The sequence below is a fragment of the Garra rufa genome, chromosome 14, assembly GCF_049309525.1.
Source record: "Garra rufa chromosome 14, GarRuf1.0, whole genome shotgun sequence".
Taxonomy (NCBI): Eukaryota; Metazoa; Chordata; class Actinopteri; order Cypriniformes; family Cyprinidae; genus Garra; species Garra rufa.
Genome location: NC_133374.1, coordinates 19,309,955 through 19,330,010, shown reverse-complemented (window position 1 = coordinate 19,330,010; position 20,056 = coordinate 19,309,955). Strand labels below are relative to the sequence as shown.

The following is a 20,056-nucleotide window of genomic DNA, read 5'->3' as shown; positions in this document are numbered from 1 at the left end:
ACTTTCAAAATCTGTCAGTTTTTATAGCAAAATACAAACAAAATGTCTATTATAAATGAAGAGGAAAGACATTTATAATTTGTATTTCATGATATTTCGACTTAATTCTCGTAATTTTGACTTCATTCTCAAAACATTTTAACTTAAGTCTCGTAATTGCGACTTTATTCTCGAAACATTTTGACTTTATTCTTGAAATTTCAACTTTATTCTCGAAACATTTTGACTTTATTCTCGTAATTTCAACATTTTTCACAAAATTTCTACTGTATGCTCGAAACATTGACACTTTATCCTCATAGCTTTGACTCAAAATTTCAATTTAATTCTTAAAACATTTTGACTTTATTCTCGTCATTTTGACTGTTCTCGAAATTTCTGCTTTATTCCCAAAACATTTAGACTTTTTTTTCGTAATTTCCACTTTATTCGCTAAACATTTAGACTTTTTTAAAAAACATTTCAACCTTATCGTCAAAATATTTAGACTTTATTATCAAAATTTTGACGTTATTCTCAAAACATTTCGATTTTATTCTAAGACATTTCGACTTTGTTCTCGAAACATTTAGACTTTATTCTCGTAATTTCTACATTATTCTCAAACTTTCTACATTATACACGAAACATAGACTTTATTCTCAAAATGTCAATTTTGTTCTTGAAACATTTCAAAATTTTGACTTTATTTTTTAAACATTTTGTACTTAATTCTCAAAACATTTAGACTTTTTTCTCTAAACATTTAAACTTTATTCTCGAAATTTTGACTTTATTCTTGAAACATTTCAACTTTATCCTTGTAATTTCAACATTATTCTCAAAATATTTCAACTTTATTATCAAAATATTCTGACTTTAATCACGTAATTTTAGATTTTTTTTAACGTGGCACTAAAACACTGTTGTACATTGTAGATATAAAGTGATTGTTTTCAAAGAATATGAATACATCTATAATTTGAGAAACTTTATTTACTGATGATTCTGTAACCATGTGAAAGATTCAAATAACTCGATACTGTACAACTAAACTTAAAGTCCATGTAAAGCAATATTATTATTATTTTTTTAGGGGCCATGATTTTAGCCTCGCCCAAAAACCCCTGAACACACACAAAAAAAAAAAAAAAACTGTTTAACTCCACAATTCATTAGTACATAGTTCACAGTCTTTGTAACATGTTTCAGCAATACATTTTTAACCTTTATAATGTGTTTAGAAACCATTCTCTGAATTGCCTTTACACAGACTTTTGATATTAGGCACAATAGTCAATCACACATTTCCTGTACTTCTTGTGAACAGTTCACACTTCACTCTTAGCGGCCAAACCAAGCATTAGTGTTCATAATGTGTAACAAACGTCTTTTCTGATGGCTGAAGATAAATGCCTTTGATCTGCAAAAGAGGTGAATAAGTCCTGTCGAGGAAAAAAAACAGGCATATAATTCCAGGGAAAAAATGTTACAGAGAACACTGGTAGAAAATGATACAGTCCATTACCATCGAGTTCAAAAGCTGCATCCACTTTCCCAACAATGCTGGGCCAATCCATATGAATTTTCCTTGGAAATCCAGGATCCATCACACTTCTTTTCTCATCATAACTACAAAAAAGGGAATGTTAGTGCTTAGTAAATGTCTGAAGTATGAGTTATCTGATAAACCTTTTTGCTGGAAAGAAATTATTGAACTTTTTTACTCCTAAACAACATGAACTTTAGATCATAACATTTGAAAAAAAATATAGATGTTACCTGAAATAGTAGTCTCCTGTGAAAAAATAGGTCTTTCCACGTTCACCAACATAAACAGCAGCATCTATTTGTTTTACTGTTTTAATCCAAACTCATAGATGGAGCCATAATAACTCTTTGACTGCAGTTTCTGAACTACCCAATATTTAGGACCTAGTAAACAGAAGAATAAATTATATTTACACTACTGTTCAAAAGATTGGAGTCGTTAGATAATGTACTCAACCCCTTGTCATCCAAGATGTTCATGTCTTTCTTTCTTCAGTCGTAAGGAAGTTACGTTTTTTGAGTAAAACATTTCAGGACTTCTCTCCATGTTTCCCCCAGTTTGAACTTCCAAAATGCAGCTTCAAAGGGCTCTAAACGATGACAGCTGATGGTCTTATTTAGCAAAACGATGGGTTATTTAAAAAAAAAAAAATTATATACAATTTACAGTGCCTTGCAAAATTATTCATACCCCTTCATTTTTTTCACATTTTGTTATGTTGCTGCCTTATGTTAAACTACTTTAAATTACTTTTTTCCCACATCAATCTACACTCCGTACTCCATAATGGCAAAGCAAAAAATAGGTTTTTAACATTTGTGTAAATTTATTAAAAATAAAAAACTGAAAGATCCCGTTGCATAAGTATTCATACCCTTTTCTGGGACACTCGGAAATTTAGCTCAGGAGCATTCATATTGCTTCTAGATGTTACTACACTTCGAGTGGAGTTAAACTGTGGCAAATTCATTTGAATGAGTATGATTTAGAAAGGCACACGCCTCTCAGAAAAGGTCTAACAGCTGAAATGCATATCAGAGCAAAAACCAAGTCCTGAGGTCAAGATAACTGCCTGTAGAGCTCAGTGACAGACTTGTGTTAAGGCAATGATCTAGGGAAGAGTTCAGAAAAAAAATCTGCTGCATTGAAGTTTCACAGAAGCATGTAGCCTCCATTATCCATAATGGAAGACGATTGGAACAACTAGGACTCTAGAAAATGTCTGCCAGCCCCATCCAAGCTGACAGAGCTCGAGAGGTGAAAAGGTGAGGCAAAGAATGGCAGATAATTGCCAAATGCAGATGTGCAAATCTTGTCACATCATACCCAAAAAGACTTGAGGCTGTAAAGGTGCTTCAACTATGTACTTAATGTACATCTACTTCAACTATGTTTTTAATAAATTTGTAAAATTTGCAAATCTGTATTTTGCTTTGTCATTATTATGGTTTATGGAGTGTAAATTGATGTGGGGAAAAACTAATTTAAAGAAGTTTAACATAATGCTGCGACAAAAAAAAAAAAGGGGGGGGGGTATGAATACTTTTGCAAGGCACTGTATATACTTTTTAACCTCAGATGCTCCTCTTGTCTAATTTTTTTTCCAGAAAAAAACCCTCTCTCTCTCTGTCTGTCTGGCCCTCTCTCTCTCTCTCTCTCTCTCTCTCTCTCTCTCTCTCTCTCTCTCTCTCTCTCTATCGTAAGAGTGGGCGCAGCCATTTATAAATTTTATGGGTCTGGCTTCTGGTCTCATTCGCCTCCAGCTATTTTTTGCTGTACAAAACAGCTCATTTTGCTGCTTGATATTTTGCTACTTGTATATTGTATTTTTCTTTTTGTTTGGGTTATATGTAAAATAGGATTTAAAATTCTTCCTCTTGTATTTAATGTTACCTGTTATGCACCATGGGTCTGAGAGTAATGCAATTTCAATTCTCTGTATGTCCTGTACATGTGGCTGACAATAAAGCTGACTTTGAGTTTTGACTTTGATTGCAAATTGGTGTGTTTTACTGTATTATTTTAACATACTATCTTAATTATGAACACACTGATTTGAAGTGCAAACAAGTTTTCCATTTACTGCACATTGTTATTCTTCTCCTTACTTCTCATTAGCTGCAAATGAACCGAAAGTCTCACCCATAATCTTATTTCTGCGTGGTGCGTGTCTACTGTAACAGGCTGAGCCAGCAGATGTTTAGGTGTTTTTCGGCATGGAAAATAAAATTCAGATATCCTAATATAAGTGCAAGCCAAAATACGAACACTTGCCAAAATACAGAGAGACAGACAACGAGGTAAAACAATAGTGTAGTAAACATAGTGTTTTTACAAGATATGAAGGAATATGATCGAATGTTTGAGTTTCATCCATATGACGAAATTGCGGAGCTTCTTCTCGACAGGTAAGCTAAACTTCAAGTTAAAAGTATTCCTTATATGTTGGACCTTTTATTGAAAGTAGACCTAAAGCTTCGTGATACGCGAAAGATGCGTTTGCAGGTTGTATAAAAAAAACGTTCTATATTTTTGTAGTTCCACTAGGTGATGCTAGTGGCGCAGAAACTGCCTACCCAACATTTGGCGGCAATGAACGATGCCACTGAACTGAATGAAACTCGTATATTTTGCTGGTTATTGCTGCTGAAAATGGTTAATTACTGTCATGTTTTGGACTGTTCTATTTAGTCAGACCGGGAAAAACATCTGGAGTACTACAGACTGCCAAAAGTTATAACAAATCAAGGAGAAGAGTTTAAAAAACTGTCTGAGGAACAAAAGCCATTTGTGGTTGGCCAAACTGAACCAGGATTTCCAGGGCAAGAATCTTGATAAACATTTGTGTTTGTTCTCATCATTTCCGGTCAGGTAGGTGAAATATTAGGCTAATATCTTAATTAATAGTGCTGGTATGTATCTTTACCACCTATTAACTTTAGTTTGTCAAATTATGGCAGCCTTTCCTGCTTACTAAGTCATTCTCTATATGATTTAGCAGATTCCACACATTTTTTCCTGTGGTTTTGACAGCATACATTAGCATTAATTAACATATTCAGGAGTACATTTACCGTTCAATCCATGCTGTTGTTTACAACTGAGTATGGCCAATATGGCCATGCATCTGGGTAACTGTCCAAATTGTGATGTAAGTGCAACCCCTCTATAACAACTGAGTAGATTTGGCAGTATTTTTTTTTTTTTTTTTTACCTGTGAACACATAAACCACTCGTTTAGAAGGAATGTCATAGGCTGCATCTACAGGTGAGGTGATGCTTGGTAGAAAAGCACTCTGAGGTCCTTCTCTTAGTCTGTTCCAGTTTGTCCTCATCCACATGTAACTAGAGACATGTGCGTTCACACTGGCACGTAGCGAGCGGGGCAAAGCGAGCGTTTTCAATTCATTCATGTGGAAGTTGCGCGTAAACGGTCGCGTGGTGCATTTTGGGATTGGAAGCGGCGCGGAGAAAGCGTTGAGAGCAGCTGAAAGCGTCAAAAGGTTGGGCATTCCTCAACTTTATGCAAATTTCGAGCGCAAAACGCCGGCGACAACCAATCGCTGTGAAGAGTAGGCAAGGCAAGATTATGACGCGTGTTTCTAAAACTGGTGGATTACTGAGCTGAAATCACATATTATTGAAAAAGTCAAGCAAAAGTAAATGTACTTTGCATGTTTTCATTATATGCTACAGTTTAGTTTTCGAACCGCCGTTAAAAGAAGACAATGGAACATAAATAGGGTGTGAACATTGTTTTTCAGAGGTGTGCTCAGCCCTAAATTAGACACTCCCCAAAGCAGTGGCGTTGTAGCGTTGCCAGCAGCACTGAGCGCAAATTTGACGCTGTAGTGTGAACGCACCGTAAGACTTATACTTTGTAGAGGGCAACCCAAAAACGTCATGTTAACTTTTTAATAAAGTAATTTAACATTTAACAGTTAGAGGAATGAGTAAACGCTTCACCTGTTTTTAAAGAAGATAATTTCTTTTCCAAGTACTGTCACCGCATCAAGAGAAATGTTTGGATCACACTTATTGGGGATTACGAATGTCTTCTGTTGTTTTGTTTTCTTTCCTTTCAAAGAAAAAAATGAGTGTCATATATTTCAGTAGCTTACAAAGAACTGAAAACATTTTTTTACTTACCATACAGAGCCTGAATCCCCAGTGTGTCATCTTTTGTGAGTTTGTACGTTGCAGCGTTGATGAACTTGTACTTTGGATACATGAGAGCAGTGGGGTCCCCTGAGTGAGACAGACACAAAGAGTGACCCAGCTCATGTGCTGCCACCATGAACAGATTGTATCCTGCAGTGCCATCACGATTAATGATGATAATAAAATAAAAGGGTAAGTATTTATTTATTTATTTGAACAATATATAACTATAATATATAAATATTATTATTAATGATAATATTATTTTTTAAAAATAAAACAGTATTTATTTATTTATAACAGTAAATTTAATAATAATAAGAATACGTAAATATTATAATTATTATTACTACTACTTACCATTTATGTAATTTTAACTAAAATAAATAATAATAAATAATAAACTATAGGAAGAATACATTATTATTATTATTAGTAGTATTATTAGTATTAATTAAATTAAAACCTGTTTATTTATTATAAGTAAATAATACATAAAATATTTCTTTCTAACAATAAATTAATAAGAATAAGAATACATAAATATTATTATTACTCAAAACATTTTATCTGTGTTTATATATGTTTAACCCGAAGAATACATTATTATTATTATATATTGTTATTATATTATTATATTATTAATTATATTATTCTTATTAAATAAAATAAAACTTTAATCTTTATTTATTTATAACAGTAAATTTATTAATAGTAATACATAATATAGGAATACATAAATGTTATTATTACTTAAAACCTATCTATTTATGTATTTTTAATCAAAATACATGATTATTAATAATAATAAACATTATTTATTTATAGTAATAAAATCAATTATTATTATTATTAGTAGTAGTAGTAGTACTATTTAATTAATTTAAAACCTGTGTTTATTTTATTTATAAGAATAAGTATTAATAATAATACTAATAGAATAGTAATTATAATGTATACAAGAATAATACAAATATGTAAATATTCTTTCTTTTTTTCTTTCTTTCTAACAATAAATTAATAATAATAAAAGGAAGAATATGCAAATATTATTACTTAAAACATTTGATCTGTGTTTATGTATTTTTAACCTGAAGAATACATTATTATTAGTAGAAGTAGTACTGTTCAATCTGTTCATTTATTTATATATTAATAATAATAATATAATGCTAGATAATGCAGGAATAATAAAAATAGGTTATTATAATTCTTAAAACATTTTATTTGTTTTATGTATTTTAACCAGAAGAAAACATTTTATTTTACATATTATTATTATTATTATTATTATTATTATTGATTAAACAGACTAAATGTAGTTATTTATAACAATACATCTAATGATAATATTTTTTCTTCTTGTTATTATTATTTACATTAAAAAAACTGTCTGTGTGTCTTTATTTATTACAATAAATTTGTATTAATAATAATAATTACAAAAAAAAGAACACATAAAGAAAACTACTACGAATATGTAAATATTATTAAAGTCTGCATTTATTGTATTGTTTATTTCTAACAATAAATCAACAACTACAACTGGACCATCATTCTGAAATCATGTTTACTCACTCATGGTGTTGGATTGCATGAATGATTCAGTGTTTATCCTGCTGTACCTGGCCTGCTGTGTCTCACTGTCCATGTTTCATCATCGTCAAAGTGTACATCTCCTCCGATGCCCTCTCCAGGCTCAAAAGCGGGCGCTAGCATGCCTCCTGGGCCATCGAAAGGAAAGAAGTCTCCATGAGCTATGGAACAATGAGACGGCAGGTTTTCAGATGTGTTAGAAAATGTAAGAAAAGTAAGAAAATACATCAGATTAGATTCAAATGCACCTTTAGAGTTGAAGGAAAAGGTAATATCTGCCATTCCATGATTTACTTGGACAAACTTCAGAGCAGCAGTTTCACTCCATACTTTCAGAGCCAAACGCAAGGAGTTCTCCACCTCTTCCCGACTGAGATCAGGGGTATATCTTGCAATCCTGCAGGATTCATAAGAGCCACATTTTACAAAAGACATGTTGAAACCTGAGAGATTTTTTTGGGAGGAATAACAGACAAACTAAATCCTAAGGCTTTTCTCCATTGATAGCAGTACACCCTACTAAAATCCAAGACAAACTTGAATTATAATCCATTTATTGAAGGAATACTCATATAAATTTGGATGGTAACATTGTAAAATCCATCAATCTGTGAGATTTTCTCTGCCGGACCTGTATGTGATGGTGTTGCTCTTCCATTTAGGTCATCCAGGATAAAAGCTGAAGTTCTCCACATCAGGAACTCCACATCTTGCCTCTCTCATCACATCCAGGGTTTTCGGATCCAGAAGACCACTTTCTTTCAGGTTAAAGAAATGTTGCATTGCTCTGATCTTCTCTTTCATGAGATCTGCATGCCTCTTACTGCGACTATGCATCTTTAGGTGATAGAACCACTGCAAATATTCCTGTCAAACAGTAAATCTGCTGTAGTCTACTGTATATACACTACCAGTCAAAGGTTTTTGAACAGAAAGATTTAAAAAATTTTAAAGTCTCTTCTGCTCACCAAGCCTGCATTTATTTGTACGTGATCCTTCAGAAATCATTCTAATATTCTAAATTTCTGCTCAAAAAACATGTATTATTATTATTATTTTTTTTTTTTAGGTTTCTTTGATGAATAGAAAGCATTTATTATAAAATATTTTTATTTCAGATCTTTCTATTCATCAATGAATCCTGAAAAAATGTACTCAACTGTTAAATATTGATTATAATAATAAAAATGTTTCTTAAACAGCATAATCAGCATATTAGAATGATTTCTGAAGGATCATGTGACACTGAAGACTGGAGTAATGATGTTGAAAATGTGGCTTTCATCACAGATAAATTACATTTAAAAATATATTCAAATAGAAAGCAGTTATTTTAAATAGTAAAAATATTTCAAACTTTTGCTGTATTTTGCTGTCTTTGCTGTATAAATTGGTGAGCAGGCTTGGTGAGCAAAAGAGACTTTTTTTAAAAAACCTTACTTTGTTTTATTATTATTATTTCCTAGTTTTTAATTTTATTTATTTATAACAATAAATTAATAATAATAGTACGTTAAAATCTGGTCCATCAGTTTGAAATCAATCAATCAAAAAGAAAAGAAAAAAAAGATTAATGATTTATTTACTTTTATACTACTGGGCCATTGAATGCTTGAATCTGATTGGCTGACGAACGTTCTAGAGGTGTGCATTATTTTCAGGGAAACGCACGGTGAATGTAGTTCCGGGCAGCTTTTGACCGCATAACATGTCTATATCACTTCGCCACACGATTTCAGGTATTTCAAAGGTCCTTACAGCCTAAAACAGCAAAATAACCAAAACCCACAATGACACTGGCCAAACAGGAAATACAGTAACCGACTAGATAAAAACAAAAGATTATGTCCATGTTTTTTCCGCAATATTACGTTTTATTATGTACGGAAAGCACAAACTCTATTTCTCTCGCTCTCTCTCCCTCACAGACGCACACACAGACAGTTAGCACTCACGCTAGCATTCGCGCTAATGTTGTTAGCGCTGCTCTGATGATTAACAACTTAAAAACGACATGACAACTCTCACACGCGAGGTAACAACGGCGTGGTCTTGAAGAAAATGAACTTAAAGTTTAACTGTTAGTAGAGACGATGCTGCCAGTCAACTTTGAGAGACACACAGACTTGACAGAGGCAATTCATGCACTTAATATCTCTCTCCCTCTCTCTTTCGGTCCGTCTGCTTGTCTGTCGGTCTGGTCTGTCTAAACTTCATTATTAACTGCATTAGTTTGCTATCAACGGCTCAAGCGTCGTTACTAGGTCTAAAATGACGTTTTGAAACTAGCAACGACGCTTGGGCTGTTAATAGCAAAATAATGCCGTTAATAATGAAGTTTATACAGACCGAAAGACAAGCAGACAGACGGAAAGAGTGAGGGAGAGAAACTAAGTGTATGACTTTAACAGTTACCTCTCTCACGTCTGTCTCTCAAGGGTGACTGGCAGCATCGTCTCTACTAACAGTTCAACCATAAATTCATTTTCTTCAAGACCACGCCGTTGTCTCCTCGCGTTTGGGAGCTGTCATGTCGTTGTTAAGTTGTTAATCGTCAGAGCAGCGCTAACAACATTAGCGCGAATGCTAACGCGAGTGCAAACTGTAACGTTATGTGTGTGCGTCTGTGAGGTGAGTGAGAGAGGGCGAGAGAAAAAGAGTTTGTGCTTTCCGTACATGATAAAACGTAATATAATGTGGAAAAAAACATGGAAATAATCTGTCGTTTTTATCCTGATGTTTACTGTATTTATTAGCTTGGCCAGTGTTATTGTGGGTTTTAGTTATTTTGCTGTTTTGGGCTGTAAGGACCTTTGAAATAACTGAAATCGTATGGCGAAGTGATATAGACATGCACTGCGGTCTAAAGCTGCCTAGAACTACGTTCGCCATGCGTATATCCCTGAATATAATGCACACCTCTAGAACGTTCATCAGCCAATCAGATTCAAGCATTCAACGGCCCTGTAGTATAAGTTTATTTAAAACAATATGATTAAAAATAGTAATAATAATACGTTTAAATTATAGATTATTTTACTCAAAAAAACAATTTATTAATGATGTTACCGTTCAGTGTTTTACTACCATTAATAATAATAAATATTATGCATTAACACGATTTGAAAATAACAAACAGAAATTAAATAATATAAGCAATTATTATATTTATATTTTTATGTAATAAATAATTTTAAGTTTAATTAAATATTTTTTTATTTTACTAATGTTTATATTTTCACTTGCTGTACAACAACAACAATTTTATTATTATTATTATTATTATTTTTACATTATGTTATTTTTTGTTGCTATCCAATGCAAATCAAACTCTGATGAGGTCTGTCTAATACAATCAAAGATGCTTAGTAAAATAAAATATGTTGTATATGTGACCATGGACCACAAAACCAGTCCCAATGGTCAATTTTTAGAAAATAAGATTTATTTTAGTTATTTTTGTCAGGATAGGACCATATTTGGCCGGGATACAACTATCTGAAAATCTAAAATCTGAGGGTGCAAAAAATCTTGAGAAAATCACATTTAATGTTGTCCAAATGAAATTCTTAGCAGTGCATATTACTAATCAAAAAATAAAGTTTGACATATTTATGGCAGGAAATTTACAAAATATCTTCAATATCCTAATAATATCCTAATGATTTTTGGCATAAAAGAGAAATCGTCAATTTTGACCAATACAATGTATTTTTGGCTATTGCTACAAATATACCCATGCTACTTAAGACTTCTTAAGGTTTTATGGCCCAGGGTCACATATGTAGACTAGAAAAACACTTCATGTCAGACAAACCTCAGCATGTTGGATGTCCTCTGGGCTAGGGCTCTGTAGAGTCACGCGTGAGGTCCTTACAATGTCCCAACACAAGAAGATCCAAGGCCACAACCAGTTCATTTTGACCATGGCACATTTATGTTCTCCTTTTTATGTCGTCTGAGTCTTATACCACTCATGCAAACCTTAAGACAGTAAGAAATCATGTGGGACCCGGGCCCTCGAAACAAGAATTTATTGTCAGGCATTTAGTGGCTTTTGTCGCCCACAAAATGATCTCACGTCTAGTTTTTCATCAGAAGTCTTAGTGGGGTTTACAAAGGAGTGAAGAGGATTATGATTGCGACATGTTGTAAATCATTTAAGATTCTGTTCGTTTGTTATATTCTGAAATCTTCATTTTGCATGAGAAGGATTTCCACAAGTACTTTTATTACTTACTTTATTACAATCTTGAATACGCACTGATTAGTGTATATTCAGGCTGAATACTTTGGTTGTTATGTTATTTTCTTTAGAAGTAATGATAGAGTCATAAATTTAAATTTATACCACATTCTGACTTTTTAGATACATTTGCATATTAAAAATGTTCCAAAGACATTAAACAGTAGATGCATCTATCACATGAAATACAAGCATATAGCATGCTGAAAATACACTTCAATACAACATAATTATTGCAAACAGGTGAATTGTCATATCTAGTGCCACTTTTACCAGAATTGCAAAAATAATGATTTAAATAATGATTAAAAATAATTTGATTTAAGAACTATTAGTCTAATGAACGTCCGTTAACATCCAAGCCAGGAAGTTGACTTATCTGCTCCAATAATTTCCTTTCGTTTGACGTCATATTTATACACATCTGAGCCAACAAAGAAATGAAGAAACCCTGAAAAAAAAGTGTAGTGATGGATGAAAGTTATGTAACTGAAAATACATTATAGACCAAGTGTAATCAATCTGGTACCCACCATCTTTATAAATTGCTGCACTTATAGGTCCATTTATTTCTGGGAAGTCATCAGAAATGTTACGTGGGCTTGAGTCACTCATAGTCTTGTTGTGTTCGTTATACCTATTATAAAACAACATTTTCAGTGTCATTTATCAGTCAGCTGATATTAGTGATACATCGCTGTTGTATCTCTCTAGTTCACCTCCAGTACTGGTGTTGGGTGAAGAATAGGGTGTTTACAGTTTTGTGAATGTGGACCGCAGCGTCTATCTGCTGCACCCATGATGGGAACCCCAGACTGCTGATGTTTTTCGGTCTGCCTTTTACTTGCGATCCTTTCACGGTCCAGAAAATTGTCCCTGTATTGAATGTGAAACAGAGAATTTGTGTTGTTTAACATCTTGAAGCAAATTCAGTAAAATATAATGTCAAACAATGTCTGTACCGTTGAATAGATATGCTGTTGACCGTTGTGGGACCCAATAAGCAGCATCGATCTGACAATCAATTTTTGGCATGAAATTGCTGATGGGACCTTCCTTTATGTCATTTTGATTATTGTGTTTGATCCACATGTATCTGAAATGGTACAAATAGAGTTTGTTTAAATAATCTTGCATGATCAAAACTGTGCATGTTAAGTTGAAGATATTTTATATTTAGCACACAAGTATTATGCCAATTATGAAACCCTGTTTCCAACAAAAATAAATGAATAAATAATCAAATTAAATGGTAAATGTGAAAAGTCACAACTGTGAGAAATAAAGTTAGAATTGTCAAATATAAAGTCAAAATTGCCAGAAATAGTCACAACTTTGAGAAGTAAAGTTGTAATTGTGAGATATAAAGTTACAATTGTATTTTTTATTTCATTTAATGAGATTTAAATTTGCAATTGTGCAATATAGTGAAAATTGTGAGAAATTAACAGTTATAAGAAATAGTCACAACAGTGAGAAATACAGTTGAAATTTTGAGACATAAAGTCGCACGAAAGTACGTTGTATGAAATACTTGCAGTTGTGAAAAACTGATAGTCATTGACAATATGAAAAAGTCACTATATTAAGAAAATGACACAATTGTGAGATAAAGTTGCAATTGTGAGAAATGAGGAAACAACAGTAGAATATAAAATTGCAATTATAAGATATTATTTCACAATTACGAGAAATAGTCACAACAGTGAGAAATACAGTTAATTACAGTTAAATAATTTTGAGATATAAATTCACAGTTGAACGAACTACTTGCAATTGTGATAAATTGATAAAGTCGTTTAAAAATGTTACAATTATAAAAAAGTCACAATTATAAGGTATGAACACAATTGCAAGAAATAGTCACAACTGTAAGATTTAAAATTGCAATTGTGCAAAATAGTGAAAATTGTGAGATAAAGTGCAAAAAATTGCACTTACAAAATATACATTAAAAATAATGAGAAAGTCACAACAGTAAGAAGTACAGATGTAATTTTGAGATATAAATTTACATGTATGAAATGCAATTCTGATAAATTGATAGTCATTGATAATTTGATGAAATGACAATTTTAAGATATAAAAAATAATTGCAAGAAATAGTCATAATTATGAGAAACATGTCACAATAATGAGATATAAAGTTGTAATTTTGAGATATAAAGTTACAATTGTATTTTTAACATTTTATTTGTCAGATTTTAAACTGTAATTGTGTGTTGTATGAAATACTTGCAATTGTGATAAACTGATAAAGTCATTGATAAACTTATAGTCACAATTATAAGACATAAAGACAATTGCACGAAATAGTTACAACTGTGAGAAATAAAGTTGTAATTGTGAGATATAAAGTTAATATTGTGAGAAGCATAACAATGAAAAATAACGTTTTTAAGCTAATTAATTTCTAACTAATTTTAGGCTATAAAGTCAGTTGTACGAAATTCTTGCAATTGTGATAAATTGAAAAAGTCATTAATAATTTGATAAAGTTACAATTATATTATATAAAGACACAGTTGCAAAGAAATGGTCATAAATTATAAGAAAAATGTCATGAGATATAAAGAAACTATTGCACAATTTTGTGCAAAACAAAATTGTGAGATTAAATTGCAATAGTGAAAAATAAAGATGCAAATACGAAGTAAAAAAACAATTATGAGATATAGTCAGTTATGAAAAAGTTGTAATTATAATAAATATAGTCACACTTATGAGAAATAGTCGCATCTGTTAAATATAAAGTCGTAATTATAAAGTTGCAATTATGAGAAAAGCTCAACTGTGAGATCTAAAGTTACTAAAGTTTCTCGCAATTATGAGAACAAAAGTCAGACAGAAGATGAATTTAAAAACCCATGATTTACAAGCTCCTGTTCTGTTCTCACTTTTTTGCTTTCAAATGGATTGTAAGTGGCAGCTAAAACTTTATGTGATCAACTCACTTGTCTCTGAAGAAGAAAATGGCTTCTCCTACAGTAGTCACAGCATCGAAAGTCAGATCGGGATTACATGTGTCCTTGAATGACACAGGGAAATATGAACCACTGTACCAAGGGTTGCTGGGATAGCTCCAGCTAAATCTTGGAGATGGATAGGGCCTTTTGTCCCTTGGCCCTGTTGGACAGAAAAAACACAGACATGTGATCTCCCATATAATGTGGAAAATGAACACGGCCTCTGTTCCCACAATATTCCAATTTCACAGTTATAGATTGTCAAACACGATTTATGTTTTACCATAGAGTGTGTTAATGTTCATGATATCTTCGCTGGAGAGCAGATGTGTTTTTCTGTTTTTGTAAGTTGGATACATCACTGACTCTGGGTTTTGCGAGTGTTTCAAACCAAGTGCGTGACCAAACTCATGTGCAGCTACAACATAGAGGTTAAACCCTAAAGAAAAAAGGGGAAAAAACAAGTTATGTTAAATGTACATAAAATATAACGTGATGAGATTTTCCTCTTAACAAATACAAATAAAAATAAAAGATTAATGAGACCAAGGACTACCTGTTAGATTTACCCAAAAGGAATCATACCTTATGTTTAACCACTAGAGACATTAGTGCCAGTGGCAAATTCCAGAAGATCTCTCTGTGATAAGGCTGTTCTCGGCAGGTTTATGTGTACTGAACGGCCGCTGATACAAAACATTGACGCAATGTAAACATATGTTATCTTTATTAACATTAAATAACGGTGTAACAAATAAACACCGTTACTAACAGCGTAACTTTTACAACAGCGTTACCGTTACTGACAATAAAAATGTGCCGTTACTATAATTTTTGCATTGTGTTCTTCTTCTGAGGTAAATTATGGCTTATTCCTCTTGTGCGTTTTCTTCTTGAAACGGAAAGTAGCAAAGATGAACTTGTTGAATGTACACGTTTGTTTACGTTTGGTGATGTGGCCGTTTTTTCTACATGTGTAGAGATAAGTTTAAACTGGAGCTTGCATTGGTATACAGACTATCAGAGAATATTTGTTTTTGACGTAACTTCATTTAAAAGTTGACATTTCAAGCTTTCTATACATATATTTCTCATGTCTTTGAGTCACGTATTCACGGAGATTCAGGTTGTTTTGTTTATGTGTCTGTGAAAAGAGAGTTAATAGAGACTGAGATGGTAGATAGCGCACCCCGTTTATTTTATTTATTTTACAAAAGCACATTGTTTTCTTGTTATTATGACTACACACAAACCTCAGAATGTTTAACAGTGTTGCCACAAGGTGTTTTTAGTGTCCGCGGGTTAAAGCGAAACCCAATAACGTGATATTTAGCCCTTGGAAGGTGTCTCTCACATTGTCCCACAGTAACATTATAATAGTATAGATTAAGTAGTGTGTTTTACTCATTTAACATATTTAATATTGAGGCATCCAAGGTATTTGACATTTTTAAATATTTAAAAAAATAACACAATAGTTACCTTCCCTGGTAATTAGTTACTTTTATAATGATGCAGTTAGTTACTATTTGTGAGAAGTAACAAGTAACTAGTAACTATAATTACTTTTTTAAAATGTCATCCAAGATGTTCATAGCTTTCTTTCTTAAGTTGTAAAGAAATTAAATTTTTGAGGAAAACATTTCAGGATTTCTCTCCATATAATGGACTTCTATGGTGCCCCAGAGTTTGAACTTCTAAAATGCAGCTTCAAAGGGCTCTAAATGATCGCAGCTGAGGAAAGAAGGGTCTTATCTAGCAAACAATCGGTTATTTTCTAAAACAATTTACAATTTATATACTTCTTAAGCTCTGAATGTACTCTTATGTAATCCAGTTCATGCAGTTAGGTTATGTCGAAAAACTCCAGCTTTAAAATGGTCCTGCAATGCTGTTTTACCTTTTTTGTAAAGGGTGTTTGATCTTCTTTGCACGTTCACTTTGCAGCGAAGTAGGACAATTTTAAAGTTGGAGGAGAAAATGAGATTGAGGTTTTTCGACATACCCTAACTGTCATTAACTGGAATACACAGAGTTTACGCAGAGCTAGGCAAGATGAGCATTTGAGGTTAAAAAGTATATAAATTGTAAATGTTCTCAGAAAATAACTAGATAAGACCCTTCTTCCTTGGCTGGGATCATTTAGAGCCCTTTGAAGCTGCATTTAAACTGCAATTTGGAAGTTCAAACTCAGGGGCACTAGAAGTCCATTATATGGAAAGAAATCCTGGAATGAAAACCCTCAAAAACATAATTTGTTTACGAGTGAAGAAAAAAAACATGAACATCTTGGATGACAATTGAGTGAGGTGAGTCGTTATCTGTCAATTTTTGTCAACTACTCCTTTAAGTGGAGTGATATAAACGGTGAAATGGTTGGAGTTCTGTTATCACAGCCAATCGGATTTGAGGATCAGAAAGAACTGTTGTATAAAATAAAATAAAATAAAATACATTGTTAAAATAAAATAACCTTTGAAACCCGCAGTCCATGCTTCAGCTTCATCAAAATGAACATCCCCACCAATGCCTTCCCCTGGGCCAAAAGCATGGGCCAGTGTGCCATCTGGACCATCAAAAGGAAACGAGTCGCCATGTTCTAGATGTTCATCACAGAGTAAACAACATGTCAAATGAATAACATCATCTTCAAAGGTGAAAATGCACATTAGTGGAGTCCAACATACCGTTTCCAACGAACTCCACCATGATGTCCGCCTGGTGAGAATATGACCTCAGGAAAGTGAGAGGGCTGGCCTTTGCCCACACATCCAGAGCCGACGCGATCAGAGTGTCCACTGTATTCACAGGTAGGTCACTGGTGTATCTCCCAACACTGTAAGATTGTACACCTTATACTACCATACATGGTAGACCATCTAATTGTATGTAATATATACAATATAAATATGGCATTTACCCATAAGTGATTATGTTTTTCTTCCACCTGTTTCCACGTCTGTGACTGTAATCCTCCACATCTGAGACGCCACATCTAGGAGTCCTCATGACAGCGAGGGTGTCTAGGTTCAAGGTTCCTGTCCTGTTCAGCCCAAAAAAGCTCTGCATATCTTTCAGTTTGGAAGAGAATGAAGGACGACTCCTCCTCCTGCGGCCTGTAGGATCTGCTTGGAAACTGTAGAATTGCTGCAGGTATTTCTACAAGAAAACGTGCAGGAGCCACCACAGTGAGTATCAGCTAACCTAATTTTTCCACTCCCTTCCTGTATTTAATCTACTTGATAGACTTTGCTTTATCAGCAATATGCTTTTAGGTTCAAAGGAAAATGAGCTGTATTTGAAAATATTTTTTTTATTATATTACGCCAATTTGGGGTTTTGACATGTAAAACTGCAAACATTCAACAAATAAACTGCTGTTAGTATGTAAAGACCAAAAATTTTAAAATACACTTCAATTACTACTAATGAAAAATGTAATATATATAATTTCTTTCTTGTGAAGATTTTTTCATATATATATATATACACACACACACACACACACACACACACACACACACACACACACACACACACACACAATTCTTCACAAAAAATATATATCATAATATTAGTAATATATATCAGTTATTAAATTGCAAGTTGCAAAATTGCAAAGAGGACTTACTGTTGCCAGGGACAGGTCATTTTGAGCAGGTCTTGTTGGATGCACGGATCCTTCATCTTCCAGTGGTAAAGGTGCTGAATGATACTGACCAAAAAGGCCAAAGGCACAAACCAGACAGAGCAAAACCTGCATCTCCCCTCGGCAGACCACAGAAGCTTCTGAAAATGGCCAGTCCAAGGAGACATTGAAAGTCTTAGCTGATGGGAATGGTTTTTAACGTATTATTATGACTCAGACAGTGCCAAGACCAGGAAAACCTCAAGCTTAGGGAGTGGTTTGCTCTGGTCACAAGAAAAGAGGGATCCTGTGTAAGATGTGTCAAATTATATGCATCAAAGGCATTTACCTCAAAAAGCAATTCCTAGATCTCACATGGGATTGTCTGAGTGGTACCTACCATATTTCCTGCAGCATTTCATGCCCAATGAAATGCCTCTTCCATTATCTACCCGTCCCGTGTGTCGGAGAGAATAGAATTAGACGTAAAAAAAAAAAGGCATCTGGAAAGCATTTTTCCCCCTAAATTAGCTCTAATGTCAGCTGTGTTTTGCACAGTGGAGTGTTATATCTGGTGATCTGCAGCATTTATACATGAATGCATGGTTGTTTCTTTTCCTAGCATTTCCTTGAGAATTTAGCAGAATACTATGTAAGTCTAGCTTCATAGTTTATAAACAATAATTTTTGATACAATCCTTAGGATTACAATCTTTTGCACCAACATATATTTATTTATCATAAATTACTCATCCTCATGCCATTCCAAACCTGTAAGACCTTCATCTTCAGAACACAAATGAAAATATTTTTGATGAAATCTAAAAGATTTCTGACCTTTAATAGACAGCAAGTTTCCTTCTACGTTCAAGGTCCAGAAAGATACCAAGAACATTGACAAAATGTGGTTCAACCATAATTTTGTGAAGCCACGAGATTAATAATAATAATAAAAAAAAAAAAATAGCGACTTTATTTCTTATGGGTTTGGAACGACATGAGGGTAAGTAATTAATATTTTTGGGTGAACTATCTTTTTAAATACATCATCACTGGCATTTTAATGCTTTCAGTTTTGAGACCAATTAGCGAGTCCACTGTATTAATAATTTTAATATTTCTTCCATCTCATTGCTTATCCAATTTCTTTTGTACATTTCAATGGATTATTTTTTTTTAGAGTTAAAATAACCAAAACTCAAATTGATATTAAATGTCCACCAATAACACTGTCAGTCAATTATTACAACCTAATAAAATATTTGTAATAAGGGTCAAATTTTATATTATTTAATGGATTTTATGCAAGCCCATTTCTACCACAGAATAAAAAAAGGTGATGGAGTCTTTTTATCTTACAGTTCAGATTTAGTTTAGTGCAATTCAGAGGGGACAAAATCTGTACTGATGGATATAAACTCAAAATTTTGACTTTTTCCTTGCAATTTTAAGTTCACATTTTACATTTCTGAGTTTACATCACACTTTTTTTCCTCACAGATGTGAGTTTATCTCTCATAATTTCAAGTTATAAATTTACAATTCTGAACTGGAGGAAAAAAAAGCAGAAGTTAGAACTGTGAGATATAAAGTCCCAGTCTTTTTTTAAATTTTGAATTCTAATGCAGAAACATACATCCATAGTATATTATCTCTTACATGTACAGTAGCAGTTTATGCAGGCACTATTTAATGTTTCCATACTTTTTTTTACGACCTCTGGTTAATTTTTCTATCAATTTCTGTTTTATTTAGTTTCTTGTTTTTCTATATAATTTGTTTTATGAGAAACAAGGGATGTCTCGACGTCTCGTCAGCGTTGGATTCCAGTAAAGCAGACTTTGCATAAGCCCTCTATAAATGCTTTTTTGGTGTTTGGTGCTAAAACGGGCAACCTGAATGAGTAGGAGGACAGTTTTTAAAGAAAC

General features: G+C 33.0%; 1 protein-coding gene across 1 annotated transcript; it reads right to left on the bottom strand.

Annotated features, from left to right (window-relative positions):
* Nucleotides 1-993: 993 nt before the first annotated feature.
* Nucleotides 994-18,315, bottom strand: LOC141284322 (collagenase 3-like). The gene is given in 20 exon segments (XM_073817328.1): nucleotides 994-1,424; nucleotides 1,508-1,611; nucleotides 1,762-1,837; nucleotides 4,746-4,876; nucleotides 5,498-5,609; nucleotides 5,681-5,779; nucleotides 7,318-7,449; nucleotides 7,537-7,685; nucleotides 7,920-8,155; nucleotides 11,106-11,160; nucleotides 11,910-11,985; nucleotides 12,068-12,171; nucleotides 12,254-12,410; nucleotides 12,497-12,630; nucleotides 14,489-14,660; nucleotides 14,784-14,939; nucleotides 16,974-17,099; nucleotides 17,188-17,336; nucleotides 17,421-17,659; nucleotides 18,132-18,315. Coding segments are annotated over 20 exon segments (2,640 nt in total). The 5' UTR covers nucleotides 18,264-18,315; the 3' UTR covers nucleotides 994-1,323.
* Nucleotides 18,316-20,056: the final 1,741 nt, after the last annotated feature.